The 16,727-nt window shown below is 37.3% G+C and overlaps 1 protein-coding gene across 1 annotated transcript; it reads right to left on the reverse strand.

Moving 5' to 3' along the window:
- Positions 1-7,777: 7,777 nt before the first annotated feature.
- Positions 7,778-16,371, reverse strand: LOC137179589 (macrophage mannose receptor 1-like). The gene is made up of 9 exons (XM_067584392.1): positions 15,828-16,371; positions 14,131-14,441; positions 13,001-13,126; positions 12,320-12,419; positions 11,972-12,040; positions 11,202-11,293; positions 10,436-10,561; positions 8,752-8,851; positions 7,778-7,957 (listed from the first exon to the last, which is right to left on the reverse strand). The coding sequence occupies exons 1-9, from the start codon at positions 15,889-15,891 to the stop codon at positions 7,890-7,892; spliced, it is 1,056 nt and encodes a 351-aa protein (XP_067440493.1). The 5' UTR covers positions 15,892-16,371; the 3' UTR covers positions 7,778-7,889.
- Between the last annotated feature and the right edge of the window lie 356 nt (positions 16,372-16,727).

Raw genomic sequence — 16,727 nt, forward strand, 5'->3', positions numbered from 1 at the left:
TGTTAGACAGTGCTTCCACTACCATCCTCAAATCACCAAATGAGGGAATATCTGAGTGGTTTATCTTTCCAGTAGAGTTTAGTGATTTAGAGAATCTTATGTCAGGTTTCTATCCAAATGGAGCGCACATTTTAACCGAATTACCAGAAAATCTGCAAAAGAAAATGTGTTTTTCTATGTTATGTGAACATGAGTTAGTTGAAGGTGCTAATTCTCTGGTCTGGTGCTATTAAACCACTGAAGAGGAAGAGGACATGACATGACGTAGTTAAAACAGCACTGGTCAAACTGACATTTCTGTTTTCATGTAGTACTTTGAGGAACTTTACAGTCTCCTCATCGCTCCACACAGATCTGATTATGTTTCCACCACACATTTGCATATTTTAACTTTATTGATACACCAACTTTCCCACCTCAGCCAAGCATAGAAACTTTTTTGCAAATTTGCGATTCTTCACTCAGTTTTTGTTTGTTTTTAATTGAAATTGCACATGAAAACAGGTGGATGGTAACTCACTTTATGATAAGGAGAACTGAAGCTGGCTTATGTTGGACCTTACCCTACTTAGACACTTTATGCTGGTTTTTGATGTCATTTGTCAGTCATCTGTATTTCAACCAAAGTTCTATTATATAATATTTTGCGAGATAAGTGACCTCCTGGCTGATGAAACTTTGCACAGCCTGCCAACATAGTCTCATAGTGTTCCCAGGAACTAAAATGGTGGCTCTGAACAACATTCATCACAATAAACAGAATTTAGTCAAAGTTGGATCAGACGCCTGGAAAAGTGAGTCACTTTCCTGCAGCAATCTACTGTGTAAGAACTGAAAACTGTCTGCTGTTGCACTCAGTGAAGTCAGTCTCCATACTAGTGCCAGCTGAGTTTTTATACTGTGAATGAATTTCACTGGAATAGATATTCATCAGTTTATATGACTTGATGTCTGAAACCAAAGCCAAATCCCAAACCCAACCTGAAATTCTAAAATTGAGTTGAGAAATTACAAATAATTTCATATAAACACTGTTATGTGAAAAGTATATTTCATTTATTCAGTAATTTATATGTAAACAGCTAAAATTTGACTATGTGTACAGTTTGATTCAATTCGGCTTTATTGTCATTATACATGCATACAAGAAAACATCTTTTCTAAATAATAAAAAAGAAATGCATCTTGCTAAAAGTCAGAAAAACTAGAAAGTTTTGAGAAGTGATCTCCTGACCACCATATGACCATTTTAATCTAACAGCAATTAAGACTGTGTCTAGGAACAGCAGTTGTCATAGCTTGACCAGACAACATACACGTGGAATGAACTCTCACATAAATATCGTTCACAACTTGTCTCTAGCCTCATCACAATTTTAACCATGTCTCACTTTTTTCCTACGAAAAAATGTAAATCAGTAATCTCATTAGAATTGTTAGTGAAAAATTACAGTCACTGGATGGGAAGCTGCGTTTCAACATTGCACTGTCCAAATTAAGTGTGACCATACTTTTCCATTAGCTAGACACCAGCTGGCTCACATTTTACAGTCTGACTGTGAAATGAGCACACCTGAAGGTTTGTGACATTGATACATTTTTCCTGTTCATATCTTTCATAATTCTCAACTTCACTAGGAATGGTAAAATGTAATGTAAAAATGCTCTCCAGTCATTAATGCAATAATGGTAATATGTTCAATGTGGCAATTTATACTCATTAAAATGGGATTTTTATCTGGACACAGCTAGGTTTTAATAAAAATAGATGGCAGGAATTTGCATCAACAGCGATCTTTAGGTATGGAACAACAGAGCCGCTCATCAAGACTGTTACCTCAGTTACATCTCCACTGAGAGCTGACCTCAGGGACACACAGCTAACTATAAAATGGTGCACACTAAGCCTGCATGCTAATGTGCTATTTGAGGCACTTTTCTTTGTCAACACCACCCAACATAAACCCTGAGATTAAGGCAAGGGCTGAAAATAGAAGCTGCTGTGATTTAGAGTAGACTGTGAGGTTCAGGTGCTGCAGTCATTTGGATATTAAGGAGGACTGAGATGAGCTAATTGCAACATGTCACCTGATCTGATGTTAGTCCGCTTTAAGACCTACGCAATCTGGTTAAAGGTTTTGCAGTTAGATAATTAGGTAGGTAGGCAAACTTTGTCAGGAATGGGGAAGCAGGAGCGGACCCAAATGCAGAGGCCGGAATGCAAATTTGACAAAAATCTCCTTTAATCTTGCAATGGTCAAGAACAGAACAAGGCAAACAGAGCCAAACAGAACTAGCAGACAAAACAAATGATCCAACAAAGACTGAACAAAAAATCAGGGCTTAAATAGTAACTGAACTAATGAGAAGATGAGGTGCAGGTGGGGAAATAGTTGGAGAACTCAGGAGAAGGGAGTGAACAGACGGAGCTGATTGGCTGGAGCACGGCTGATGAGGCTAACACAGGGCAGGTGTGGGGAAAACAGAGCAGGGCAGGACTAACGAGGGTGATGCAGGGCAGGTGAGGGGAGGAGCACACAAACACAGGAGGAGGAAACAAAGGGAAACCAGGAAACCAAAAAACACAATACTCTAAGCTACCGGAACCCAAAAGAACACAAAAAGTCCAAAAACCAAACAAAGGCCAGGCAGGATGTGACAAACTTTGCTTTTGGAGATTAGATGTAATGCTCCTTTACCACAAAAAACTGTCGATCAAATGGAATTAACAGCCATTTGCTTAAATTAGCTAGATTACATTATAGCCACAGTGGGCTATATTAGCATGCTTGCAATACTTTATTCACACAAGTTGACACATAATTCTGAGAAAAAAAACTTGGAAAATATGCTTATTTGCTTTCTTGCATAGAGTTAGATGAGAAAATTGATGCTACTCTTAAGTCTGTCTGTTAAATATGAAGCTACATTTAGCTTAGCATAATGTCGTCACTCCAGTTGGTCACTGTGCTTAGCCAAGAAAGTCTCAAGCATATTACATCTGAGAAACCACAACGCTGTTTTTATGCTTAGGTTTTTGTACAAATGGAACAAACAAGATATAACGTGTTACTGTAATCATTCAGCTTTAGAGGAGCTGGTAGGCAGATTTTGTTACCCTAAGACAGAGCCTGTTTCCCCGTTTCCAGTCATTATGCTAGGCTAAGATATAAGTATTTCCCAAATATTATTTTTTCAATTAAAGTGCAAATTCTTTGCTACTTGGTAGGCTTTTTACAGAGATTCAAGTCAAACATGTCAGTTGGCACATAACATGAAACTTACTCAGACATTGAGTGATGTCATCTGGACGCATCTGAAATGTAGTATACATGATTGCATGTGGCGTACAATAACTAATAATCTCTTTTGCTGTGTTAATGAGTTTTTGGCATGATTTAAGTGTTTTTAAGGGGAAAAAAGGCTTTAAAAAATACTCAAGTGAAGGCCCTTTTCAAGTAGAAATTAAGAGATGACCTTCAAATTGTAAGGGATTTTTTCCCCCTTTAAAAAACCTGTTAAACCGTGCTGAAAACATACTACAAATACATAATATATTACAATCAATTAATTTTTAAACTCTCATTAAAAATACCTTTATTATATCATTATTAATCTGTAAATGAAAGGTATTTTGATGTCATGTCATCAGACTAACTGATGCTTTTATTTACGTAGGACCTGGCAGGAGTCAGCACTGTGAGGTGCCTTGTTTGAAGCAACAGGTGGCTGGATGTCTATAACAGCACCTGTCCTTATTGCTGCAAGGAGACACTCCTGAAAGGAAGACAAGGAAGGCAGATGCACTTCTCTACCTGAGGGAGCCTGAGGAAAGAGAGGAACAGAGACAAAGGAAGGCACAAGTAAAAGAAAAGAAAAGTTTGAAAGAAGTAGGCGAAAGAAGGGAAAGCAGGGGAGTCGGGGGGGGGGGCTTGAGAGAAAATTACTGAAGAGGATGAGAGCTGAGAAAGAAAGGAGATATGATTGCAAGAGAAAAGTGAAAAGGAGAGATAAGAAGGCAGACAGGAAAAAGGTAGAATTATTTCAAAACTACTTTAAATACAATATTTTGAAATTAGCATACTGTTACTTGAGTACAAATGTTCACTTATCTTGCCTCCTTCCTCTGAGGAGGGCAAAGTCACCAGTGTTTCCATCCAGGGGTCAGTGTGGACATTGTGGAGGATTACAAGTACCTGGGAGTGTACATCGGCAATAAACTGGACTGGGCTAAGAACACTGAAGCCCTCTAAAAGAAGGACCAGAGCATTCTCTACTTTCTGAGGAGGCTGAGGTCCTTCAACATTTCCTGGACAATGCTGAGGATTTATGAGTGGTTTATCTGTGGTGGCCATTGCTCTCCTGTATGCTGTTGTGTGCTGGGGGAGCAGGTTGAGGGTAGCGGACACCAACAGACTCAAAAACTGAGCCAAAAGGCCAATGACATTGTGGGGGTGGAGCTGAACTCTCTGGAGCCGTTGTCAGAGAGGAGGATGTTGTGCAAGTTACATGTCATCTTGGACAATGTCTCCCACCCACTCCATGACATGCTGGTCAATCACAGGAGTGCATTCAGTGCAAGACTCATTCCACCGAGATGTATCACAGAGCGCCTCAGGAAGTCATTCCTGCCTGTGGTCATCGAACTTTTCAACTCCTCCCTCAGAGTATCAGACACTCTGAGTCAATCGACTGGCCCTTTGGACTTATTTCATCCCTGTCAGCAGCTTCATAACCCCTTAATAAATTATTTATATTTTCAACCGTGCAATGTTGACTTAACAGTACAATTATTTTCTGCAATAATTCATCTGTGCAATACTCTGGTGTTTATTTAAACTAATATTATTTATACTATTCTGCTTTTTAACACATCTATAGATCCCACTTATCAGTCTTTACACAGTTTTTATATATATTGTAGTATAATGCACACATTTTACATATTTCTTATTTTTCTTATTTTCCATTTTTCTTATAATTTCTCTATGCTTATATATATTTCTCTTCTAGAATGTGAGCAACTGTAACATGACCTAATTTCCCCTCGGGGATCAATAAAGTATTTCTGATTCTGTGCTGTAGCCTCCCAGCTATAACTGTAGTAGCTGTGTAGTGCCCCCAGCTGGTCAGAAGACAGTACTACACAGCACTTTAACTCAGCTTGAATAGTCTTTATGGGTAATGCAAAGTGAATCCCATAAAAACAGCAAAATATACGATTACGAAAAATACCTAAACCATATTATTATAACCATATAACATAAATCCGCAAATGAACATGCAGAAAAGGTCCATTTTACTTCATAAAACACATATATCTTTAAAATATTTTCAATAATTAAGAAACAAACGTGCATTGCCCTGTGTACAAAAACCAAACTATTTAGTTATTCATTACAACAAAATGCACTTTAACTTTCTCCACTGAGTGCTGTTACAAATTAGCATGTTTTCTTTGAAATATCTGCTCAATTTCATATGTTATTAAAGGTATACCATGCAGGATTTTACTAAAAAACATGTATAGACTCATACAAAAATAATCCCTCTCAATCGTCACTTATGACCCTCTAGAAGTGTGTGGCAGTGTATTAATCTACAGACTACAGCCCTCTGCCTGTATTTTCTTCTTATTATTATTATTTTGCTGTGTTCGGAAAGCTTCTGGGCGTCAGCCTTTGGGCAGTGGGTGTGTAGCCCCAAGCCAATAACAGTGTGCAGGGTTTGAGGTCGGGATTTGTTGTGTAGTGACCGGGTTACATCGCTGTCTCCATCTCTCTCCTCTGCTCAAAATCCTGCATAGTGTACCTTTAAGAAAAGAGAACAAAGTTGGACAGTACAAAGCGGTTCTAGCTGTCTCATTCAACACATTCCTCTCCGTGTGTTTCACTATTTTATTTCACTGCGTATTTTTTAGCAGGAAGTTCATGTGGGTTGCTCACCTAGAGGTTTATTGTGTTAATGTGAAACAATGAGGCCACCGATCAGAGAAATAATGTAACCAAGTTAAACTCTTACATGCTGTTGCTAAATGTTGATCGTGCCTTCCTGCCTCAGCAAACGGTTTGTTTGTGTGTCTTCTGTTTGGATCAGATGCAAGAGCAGCTCTTATCTGTATACAAGCTCTGTAGCCGATCCCAGATCAGTAAATAAGGTTATCCATCAATCAAGACCAGTGACTCAGCAAATAGAAAGGTTTTATATATCCCCACCACTCAGTGAGATGTGAATGAGCAACCAAAACCTTTTAGCCACAAATCCTAAAAAGCCAAAAATCTAAAAGTTTGAAAGTCAACTAATGCCAGATTATGACTTAACATGGTGATATACTATACTATGTCTTCACAAGAAATTTTTGCTGAATCTCTGCTCTGATTGGCTGGTGCACATTGGCTGGTGGCTGGTGCCCAGGCTCAGAGTTGGGAGTTAAATTCAGCTTCAACTAGCCTGTGTCAGTTACACACTGCCAAGGATGAAGGCCATGGCAGGGACACTTTAGTGCTCTGGCTGAGGATACTTAAAAAATTCAGCTAATAAACTACTATCTGAGAGCAACATTTCACCCATGGTAGCATCCCAGTGAACATACCACTATCATAAACTGTTCTTAAGTTGGAGTTCCACTGTGCAAAATAATGTATGTGTGGAGTTTGACACTAGAAGGCAGTTTTCACCTTCATCTGCTGAAAGTGGAGAGTTTCTCTGCGCTCACTGAAAATACAATTTTAAGCAGTGGGCCTATGAGCTTGATTTGTGACATCACAAACAGTTTGGAAGCCAATCCCGGTCTAATATTCAACTTACACAAGAGTGATGTGGAAACTTGAAGCCTCCAGTGCAAAAACACTGAGAATGAACTTTACAATGAAGGAGGAGACATCTTGTGTTCAGCAGTTAAACTTCTGAAATGAAATATTTTTGCATATTCATAGATTCTGGAATTCTTAATGAGGGAGAAGGACGAAATTTAAGGATTTTAACAAGATAATGGAACTTTTTTGTGGAAAACCCATATCAGACACAAATGATTTTTCAAAGTAGTAGTATTTTATACACATCTTAAAATATGTCTGGAGGGGATCTTTAATTATATGATTTTTTTGTGTCTGCACATTCTTCAGGAAAGGGGTTTCCAGATGTAAAAGAGGACTCAGTAATATGAGCTCCAGGTGTTATGATGCTAACTTCCTCTTGTGCCATCATCAGGTTAAGATTTGAATTTGTCCATACTTTGTTTTATGACAAAATGCCTGCAAAACTAATAACATTTCAATCAGCCACAGCTGTATTTTGTGTTCAATGCTAATTAGTAAGTATTAGCAACACATGAAACCAAGATAGCTAACATGGTTAACATTATACCTGCTTAACATCAGCATGTTAGCATTGTCATTGTGAGCAAATTGTACATAATTTGTAGGTTTTGTATAAAGCTAACTGTTAATTATGATTTATATATGTTTGATGTTTCTACAGTGTGTGTATTTCTGTTTATTTGTTATTATTTCGTGTGTGTCTTACAACTTCTTAGGATTGGTCATCATCACATTTTTTGTGTCTTTTAATCATTTTGTATTGTATGACTTGTGTCCTTAAGAGTGACATTAATACACTGTCATCTTCTGTTTCTTTGGTGGGTTGTTACAGTTAAGGACCTTTATTTATAGTGTACAAAAATCAATACAAATCAACACGCACAACATGATATGATGAAAAAGTAAAGTTGAAACTTGGAATATAAATGTGAAAAAAAAAAGGTTAAAAATTGCTTGATTGATACGTTGTCAATTTTGTGAAGAATACATTTATGTTAAATTTGTACATTTGATTGAAATTTTCAACTACTCTGTCTGTCATGTATGAAAAGCAGATTTAAAGTGCATCCTTTATACAACTTCATTCTTCACACAAAATGAAGGGAAGCTTTGTTCACAGTCATAATTGCTCCAACCATCTGAAAATACAGAAAGAGAGAGAGAGTTATATATTTGCTGAAAAAAACTGAACATCTCCTTATGTCCTATAGTATAAACATAGAAGTGTTTTTGCAGATGTTCTGCAGAAATGGCTAAAGTCATACTGTATCTGTTTAAAAACAATAGCAATAATTCTTACAGGTCGATAGTGGATCATAAAATAAGTCTAATTTTTTTTCACCCCAAACTAACTGCATTTGCTTCACGCAAGGGTTAAGGTTAGGGTTAGGATTAGTTTGATTTGATGACCAGGAGCACTTCTCAGTCATGGAATACGTATCCAGATTCTTTACTTAAGTAAAGTAAGAATACTGTGGTCTAAAATTACTCCATTACAAGTGAAAGTCCTGAATTCAAAATGTTACTTAAGTGAAAGTACAGACATATAATCAGCAATTTGTAGTTACAGTATCAAAAGTACTTATTATGCAGACTGGCTTCTTTTAGAGTGTTATATTAGTACAGTATATCATATTGTTTGTTTTTATCACTAGCAAATACATTTCAGAACACTCTGAAAAGTAACAAGTAGCTATAAGTGTCAAATATAGTGGAGTAGAAAGTACAATATTTCCCTCTGAAATATAATAGTGTAGAAGTACAAAGTAACATAAAATGAAAGTACTCAAGTAAAGTACAAGTACCTCAAATTTGTACTTCAGCACAGTACTTGAGTTAATGTATTTAGTTACATTCCAACACTGGCATGTCTTTATCTTAGAAACTTATATTGCCTTAAGAAACTACCGTGTGTATAACTGTGTTTTCTTACTAGTGTCATATGTTGAAAGGCAGGGGCTGGTGCTGCCTTGAGACATCTGATCAGAAAATCCCTGATAAAACCAGGAACCATCCAGCCACATCCACTGGTCCTGAAGTAAGACAGTGAAATATTGCATCATATAACAGCTCAGATCATTGCTCCAGCATTCCTCTGCCTGCAGCTGACGATACCAATTGGCATAGAAAAGGCACTGCAAGCACACTCTCACACAACTCTGTAGAATTGCCTCATGCTCTTGTCGGACACACCAAACTTATCTGTTAAAATGGGTTTTTTTGAGAGTAGGAAAAAAGTGTCACACACTCTGGCTTCATATGCAATAATGAAATGCACATGGAGCCAGAGTGTGTGATGCTTTTTCCTACTCTTAAATCTACTTCCAGTGATCAGCACCTCACTACAACCCTTGGTATGCATTACTTTTCCATTATAAAATGGGTTTTTTTGTCATTCAGACCTTGTTGTCTGTTATGTACACATTCTGGAAAGGCTGTAAGGCATGACAAGCCCATCAGGTAAAGAGCCACAAAGCTCATGCGATATTTGGAATCAGGTGCACGAGAGGGAGCGGTGCTACAGCTGGAGAAAAACAGTAAGTGTTTTCTGTTCTTTCACAGGCTGCAAGTACAGGCTGCTTAGCTAGTTTTCCTTGTACCATGAGAGGACATTATCTTGCACTTTGGGGAAAAGATAATGTCACTGATTTTTTTTATTTTATTTTTGAGATTTTCTTTTTGGTTTAAAAGACAGATTTAGAGGCCCCATGAAAGAGAAGCTAGAGTGTCTTTAGCTTCTGAACTGTGACATATTTCCTAGTGAAACAAAATATTTGAGCAGTGTACAGTTACAAGAGGGATGTCAATCAAATCCTTTGCATTTGATTGGACTGCTAAAAAGTGGGCGGGCCTAAGAGTTTAGCATAATATGGAGCTAAAGAGGACTGTTGGCTCCACACACTTCCCTCACCTGCTGTTAGATCAGGAGGAAGATGAGGGAGAGATGAATGAATTAGACCTCAGCCACATTGTTCTGGAAATGAAAACATTTTTTTTGCCCACTGATATCCAAACACACATCTCTTCCTATCTCTCTCCATATTGCTCTGTTAGCTATTAGACTCACAAACTGTGAAGTGCGGTTTTATATGATGGGTATGGCTAGATACTGGTGCAAAGTCACATTTGATTGGATGAACTTTTGTACATACCCCTGAGTGTAAGATGAGTCATCAAACATTTAAAACAGTTTTACAAGAAGAGAAAAGACAGGGATTTTGATCAAAATAAATGATTTTTTGACATGTATTTGGCATATAACAAGAGATAAATGAACAATTAACACAGGGACAGGACATAGAAATTGGGAAAATGTATATTTCATATCATGGGGCCTTTAATTGATATATTTTCTAGAAAAGACAAAGAATTACAGCTCCATTGCAATGAACATATAAACTGGAACCAGATTTAATTAATAGCATGATAATGTGATTGTACATAAAATTTACTAACTCTAAAACACGGATGTAGTGTAGTATTTTGTTTTTATTTTTGATTATTCAATAAAGGAATGGATTTACAGCTGAGGAGGGACCTTATATGAAATTTTGCAAACTAACAGTGCCGCACAAAAAATATCAAAGCTTATTTAATGTGTTGTTTGGTCATCTCACCTCAAGGTAGAATCCACCCAGCCAGGCATTAGAAAATCCATTAACAGCGGTTTGCTGATAGAGGAAGAAGTACTGCTGAGGGCTGTGGACCGAGACCAGGCTGGCCTGAAGACCAACACAGTTAGTCTGGGGGGAGAGAAAGAAGAGAGAGATGAAAGAAGCGTGGAAACAAGCAGGAGACAAAGAGAGAGAGGTTAAATGAAGGAAAGCATGATGTAGAGGGTGGCAGTAAGGAGGGATGGAGGCAGGGAGACATATGTAGACAAGGAGGAATGGAGAAGGAGAGAAAGGTAGCAGTGGAGGAGAAGGAAAGAAGTGACCAACAGATAAAAAATGAGAGACACAGAGACAGCAAACCTAGTTTGAATGTCCGAGGTGGATAAACAAAAATGTGTTATATAAATACCTCCTTTTTCAAATGTGACGATAACTTGATGATAAAAGAATGGGTAACTGCATATAAAAAATGACTAGAGTTCCCAAGCACCTAATATTGAAGCTAAAAATCAGTACTTTAACATAGTTATCGTTTCATTTTAAATCAAAAGTACAGAGCCAAAACACTGTAAAAATAGATGTGAATATTACAAGAGCAAATGATGCACAGTACATAAACCCATGTCATTTTTGTTTTCCTGTAAATTGAAGTATTGGATGCAAATTTATATTTCTCCAATCTGTGACTGCAGGTTTATCCAGCTACTGTATTTTTAAACAATCTGTATATAAAATTGATTCTAATACCAGATATATATTGTGTTTTTACCTCAGCTTCAGACCAGGTCAGAGAATCACCATTGTAGAAGTAACAGCGGCCCTGGAAGCCCGTCCAGCCTTCAGGACACACCATTGTTAGTGCTGTGAATGTCAAAAAAATAATTAGAAGAAAATCATACATGTCCCACAGTATAGCATGCTGTATATATTCATTAGTATGTTATACAACACAGATTTTCCTGCAGTGAACTGAGATTCATACCATTTGCAAAAATCCTGTGTGTTCTGTGATAGCCTGTCGTTCTTTGCCTTTTCCACTGCTTCTCACTACTTGTAGGTGGATTTGTGACACAATAATAATGTAAAATCCTTCCAGCACAGCACAGAAACCAGAGAGTCAAACGGGTCTCTCTAAACTCTTAGCAGAGCAGATGTGAAGCAGAGTCTGTCTCAAACTTTTCTTAATTTTTGCTCAAAGTAGACTTTTTCCATGGTACGCTTTTACTTTGAAAGTGCTTCTGAAAGTGGTTTATAGGCAGTATTTTATTGAATATTTGATCAGATAACTAACAGGACTTTAGGGCTCTCAAGCATTCATTGTCAGACAATGAGTAATTAATACATTATTATTATTAATTAATCATAACATTAAATTATACATATATTAATTATAATAATAATATATTAATGATATCATGAAGAATAATGTATACATAATAGTCTCTGTCTCATTCTGAACTTATCTTTTTGACATTGTAACTTCACTCTGAACATTCCTTATATGTTTGCATGTCATGCAGAGAAAATTAATTGACTTACGGACATTGGAGCTCTTCTCACAGATGGAAACATAGCCACCAGCGTCGCACGGGGAATTGAACCCTCCCTCTATGAAAAGAGAAGATTAGAGAAGGGCCATGAGAATGATGGAGCAAAGTGTTATGTAAGATAATAAATGCCCAAACTCAAGTATCTGAAAGCTTTGTATTGTCATTCTGAGGATGAAGTCCATGTGTGTGACGAGCTAAATCATTCTCACAGAGTGACTATTGTTCTCTGGTTTCTTGAGCAACTTGCTGTTGAACCCTTCAAAAAAAAAACCATTCATGGAGTGTATTATTAGGGTCCCTCTGTGTGTATGTGTGTGTGTGTGTGTTTGCTTCTTACCGTAAATGTTGAGCATGAGACAGGGGTTGCTGCTGTCTGGGGACTCCATGCTCAAGCTGTTGTTGTAGAACCAGGAACCATCCAGCCATAACCACTGGTCCTGGAGGAAAAGCAAGATCATTGTCAGCACTTTGATGTTACAATAGAGACTAATTTAAATTATATACAGAATAAAGAAACATTCAAATATAAGATGTAAAAATGAGCAGTTAATAAATTACATTACCGCAACCGCATTTTGTGCAAAAACACAAAGGAAAAACACATTTTTTGTATATAAGTCTGCATATATTTGTGGGGCTAATACTCCATTAGCAGTCATAACACTAAGCTGCCAAAGGCCCTAAAAAGTAGTCATTGCAGGAAACTCAGACCACACAGTGGACTCCTCTGTGTTTCCTGTATTAGCAAACACTGAACTGTTCATTTGTGTCTGATACTATTTTGGATGGAAATGCAGAGGGAGTTCTGAATGGATTCAACAAGACTTTCCACTGTCTTCAAAGAACAACTGACAAAAAGCCAAAGCTCTTGGCATATGATTACAATTGCATGACAAAAGATGCACTGATGTCCTACAGCACCATATTTTAAATATTTCAACAACATACTGTAGATTAGTATTGCAGATAATACTACCATGGCTAATAGTATTACATCATATTATGGTGTGTACTGTACCTGTAGGTAGAAACCGCCCAGCCATGCATCCTGGTTTCCAGTATTGCTGGTGAGCTGCTGGAGGAAACCGTACTCCTGAACACTGTCGACTGACGCCAGCATGGACTCAAGCATGGCACAGTTCGACTGGTGGAAGAGGACAGAGGGGGGACGGGACACATTAAAGTCTGGCTTTCTGAAGTCTTGTTGTCCTTTATATATTGAGATACCATTACTCAACACAGATACTGGATGGTGACCAGTACAAATGATGAATTGAAACAGGTAGTGTAATAAACTGTGGACCATAAAATATCAACAAAGCTTCTTCATTATTCTTGACCTGTTTAAAGGATTCAGATGCCATAATATTTTCAACTTTTTAGTGCAAACATAATAACTATGGAAGATGAAAAAAAAGATGAACTATTAGGAATAACAAAAAATTACAAAAACACTCAAGTCAAAACTGTGACTTCCTGAGTCAAAATTATAAGAAAGTAAGGCAGAATGATAACCTTTTAAAGTCAAAATCATGAGATATTAAGTCAGAACTATGACTTTTAAAGTCAACATTATGTGATATAAAGTTAAAACTACTATTTTTTTAAAGATAAAATTAAGATAAGTCAGAATTTTGACTTATCTCATAATTTTGATTTACTTTGTCAAGTGTATGAATTATTATTCCCTAATTTTGACATAGAAAGTAAAAATGTGGAACATTTTTCCAAACTTTTAATGTTTTTTTTTTCCTGGAAGTTAATGGCTTTCAATAAAAATAAATAACTAAATAAAATTTAAAAAAAGAAAGTTGTGGTTCCTGACCATGGATGTATTACAAGAGGTGAAAATGGTGCAGTAGTGTTTCTCCCACTGGCCCCTCCTGCGATTTCTCCCTGGGCCCATAGACTTTACATTGTGATGACGTCACCAATTTTTAAATCACTTTTCTCGGCTTAAGGAAAGTTTTACTTTTTTAATATAAAACCTCTATGGATCAAAAATTCATAATAGAAAGATTCATAATTGATCTTGTTTGCAGTTCAAGGTGTTCAACATCCATGCTCCCAACTAGACTCACTACAAATGAAGCTTGGATTTTCTACAGAGAGTGTGTGTTTGGTGCTGCAACATTGTTCAGTGTTTACCTGAGCCTGCGGCCAGGTCATGCCCTCATCCACAAAGTAGTAGCAACGGCCTTGGAACACCTCCCATCCATCAGGACACATTATCTGGCTCGGCGAGGGAGAAGTTTGTGTAGAAGGGAATGGTGTTGATGTGATTGTAGGGTAGGGTGTAGTGTCCAGTGTACTGTAGGATGTAGTGTCTGGTTCAGGGTAGGCTGTAGTGTCCAGTGTAGTGTAGGGTGTAGTGTAGGGTGTGGTCATGGTTTGAGTAGTGTAGTCATAAAGCTCAGTTAATGTATTATTCACTGGGGCAGCGTCTACAGAAGGAGGAACTATGAAGAAAACAATTAACACCTGTATTAGTTCAAAAATGTAAAACCCTTAGTTGTAGAGGTGTAACAATCATATCTCTTTTGCCAGTTTTAAAATATAAACGTACTTAATATCATTATCAGGCTAACACTAGGCTGGAATCATGTTTCTGATGAATTTAAGTCCTATATTCACTTTCCTTTGGTTCTGTCTCTGTCACCACAAACTCCTGAAAAATGTATCTTTCTCTTCTTTAGCTGCTAGCTGTTTGACTTGCTAGTTGCTAACCTTTTCTATTGTTCGGTACAGTGGGTTTATCTAAGCATTTTTGCTAGCAGCTGCCTGCTACTGGAAGCGAGGTTAATGAGCAGAGTCTGTTGGCCAAAACAATTAACTAGAGACATGTCCATAGAGATGAGGGATACTGCACTACTGGGTGATATTTCTGTTTGGGTTAATCTCTAAAAGAAACACCTTTCACAATACACATAATTATTTTCTGCATTGTTAAAGGATAGGTTCACAATTCCTCAAATCTGTCTTAAATCAACAGTCAGGTGTCCAAATATGAAAACTGAAAGAGGTTTTCCTCACTGTAATCATTCCTCCTATTCATACTGGCTATTAAAAGATCCTCTTGAAAAATGCTTTCAGTGTAAGTGATGGGGGCCAAAATCCACAGTGTGTCCACACAGTCATTTTGTGCAAAATGCATTTCAAAGTTGATGTGAAGCTTATATGAGGCTTCAGCAGTCTGAGTTAGTCATATCAAGTGGATATCTGCCACACTTACAGTCTTTTTAGCATCAAATTCCCTCTTTGTGTTTCCTCAGACAGTGTTTCCCTGTTGAGCTGTGGTGGAAGTATAGTAACAAAAAGAGGGACTTTGGCACTAAAAAGACTGTGATGTTGAAAGATATCTACTTGATTTGACTCATTTGGACGTCAGAATCTTCATATTAGCTTCAGATAAACTGTTAAATACATTTTTGCACAGAAGGAGGTCTGTGGATTTTGTCCCCCATCACTTACATTATAAGTGCATTATGAAGGGATCTTCTAATGGTCAGTATGAACAGGAGGAATGATTACAGCAAGAAAAAACATTTTCAATGTTCATTTGGGCTCCTTACTGTTGTTTTAAGACACACTTCAAAAATTGTGAATTGTGAACCTGTGCTTTATATAATGAATATTGATTGCAGCTATAAAATTGAACTTAACTGTAATTGGCTGCATGAGGAGCAGCATATCTCTGCAAAGAAAAAATCTGATGTTCGCTTGAAGATCCATAAATCTAATTTACACTTATATTAAATTTGGTTTATAGACAAAGTTGTATCAAACAGAGCAGAGAAAGTGAGTCCATGTAGTAGGCTAATGTGAGTGATTTCTGGTTTACATACCTGATGCAGTCCTGACAGACAGGACAGCACCCAGGAGAACACAGAAGACAACAGACGACTTCATGATGATGAATGACACGTTCCTGACATTGAATAGAGAGTTCAATAATTAGCACTTAAAAGTCATTTTAACCTTCATTATGGTTCTGCTGAGGTGAAGAAGGCAGGAAAAAGGCTTACCTAGTTCTGGTGAATCAGAGATGGTCTTCTACATGAAAATCCCAAACAACTGTGGGATTTATAGTCCCACATCACGTGCCGACCCATTTCAATCCGACCCATGCTGACCCATTTTTTATCACTTGCATGTGTTTTTAACATGCAAGTGATAAACTAATCAGCATGTTCAAACTCGGATCTCAATTTATCAGTGTTTGTTTAAGCAGTTTCCAGAATCTGTTGGCACCAAAATGCATTTGGGTGAATACTGTATTTTTCCCAAGAAGTAAGCCAGTCCCTTAGAGAGAAAATCCAAAACAACACTCACATACTATGTCCCATTATTCAGTGTACAGCATGTTTGTGAATATGAGTGGAATTAATAGGCAAGCAGCAATGACACTGAAAATTAGAGGTTTGCACATTCTGTTTTAGGATGTTTTTTTTTTTGTTTTGTTTTGACGCAATGACCTGAGTCAATGACCTTAACAGGCGTCACGTGCTGACATTATCTGCTGGTAAATTAACTATACGAGCTGCTAATCAGTTAATGAAGGTCGAAAATTAGGTCAAGTTGCTTGTCCTTGAAGTTCACAGGGCGGTATTTATTGTATTTGCTGCACATACATTAGTAATTTGTGTCTTGGAAAAAATGTCACCAAATATTTCTTAACATAAACATACATGCCCATTTAAAGCCAAAGGTTTTAATGATAATCATGTCACAAAACACATTCCCGA

Source organism: Thunnus thynnus, chromosome 3 (genome assembly GCF_963924715.1).
Source record: "Thunnus thynnus chromosome 3, fThuThy2.1, whole genome shotgun sequence".
NCBI classification, from domain to species: Eukaryota; Metazoa; Chordata; class Actinopteri; order Scombriformes; family Scombridae; genus Thunnus; species Thunnus thynnus.

Bases quoted from the DNA above. Each gene is read 5' to 3' on its own strand.
- LOC137179589 (XM_067584392.1), bottom strand. From the start codon at position 15,891: ATGAAGTCGTCTGTTGTCTTCTGTGTTCTCCTGGGTGCTGTCCTGTCT. The intron at 12,420-13,000 runs GTACAGTACACA...CTTTTCCTCCAG, and splicing joins TGGGCGGTTTCTACCTACAG to GACCAGTGGTTATGGCTGGA. The intron at 12,041-12,319 runs GTAAGAAGCAAA...CTCTTTTCATAG, and splicing joins TCTCATGCTCAACATTTACG to AGGGAGGGTTCAATTCCCCG.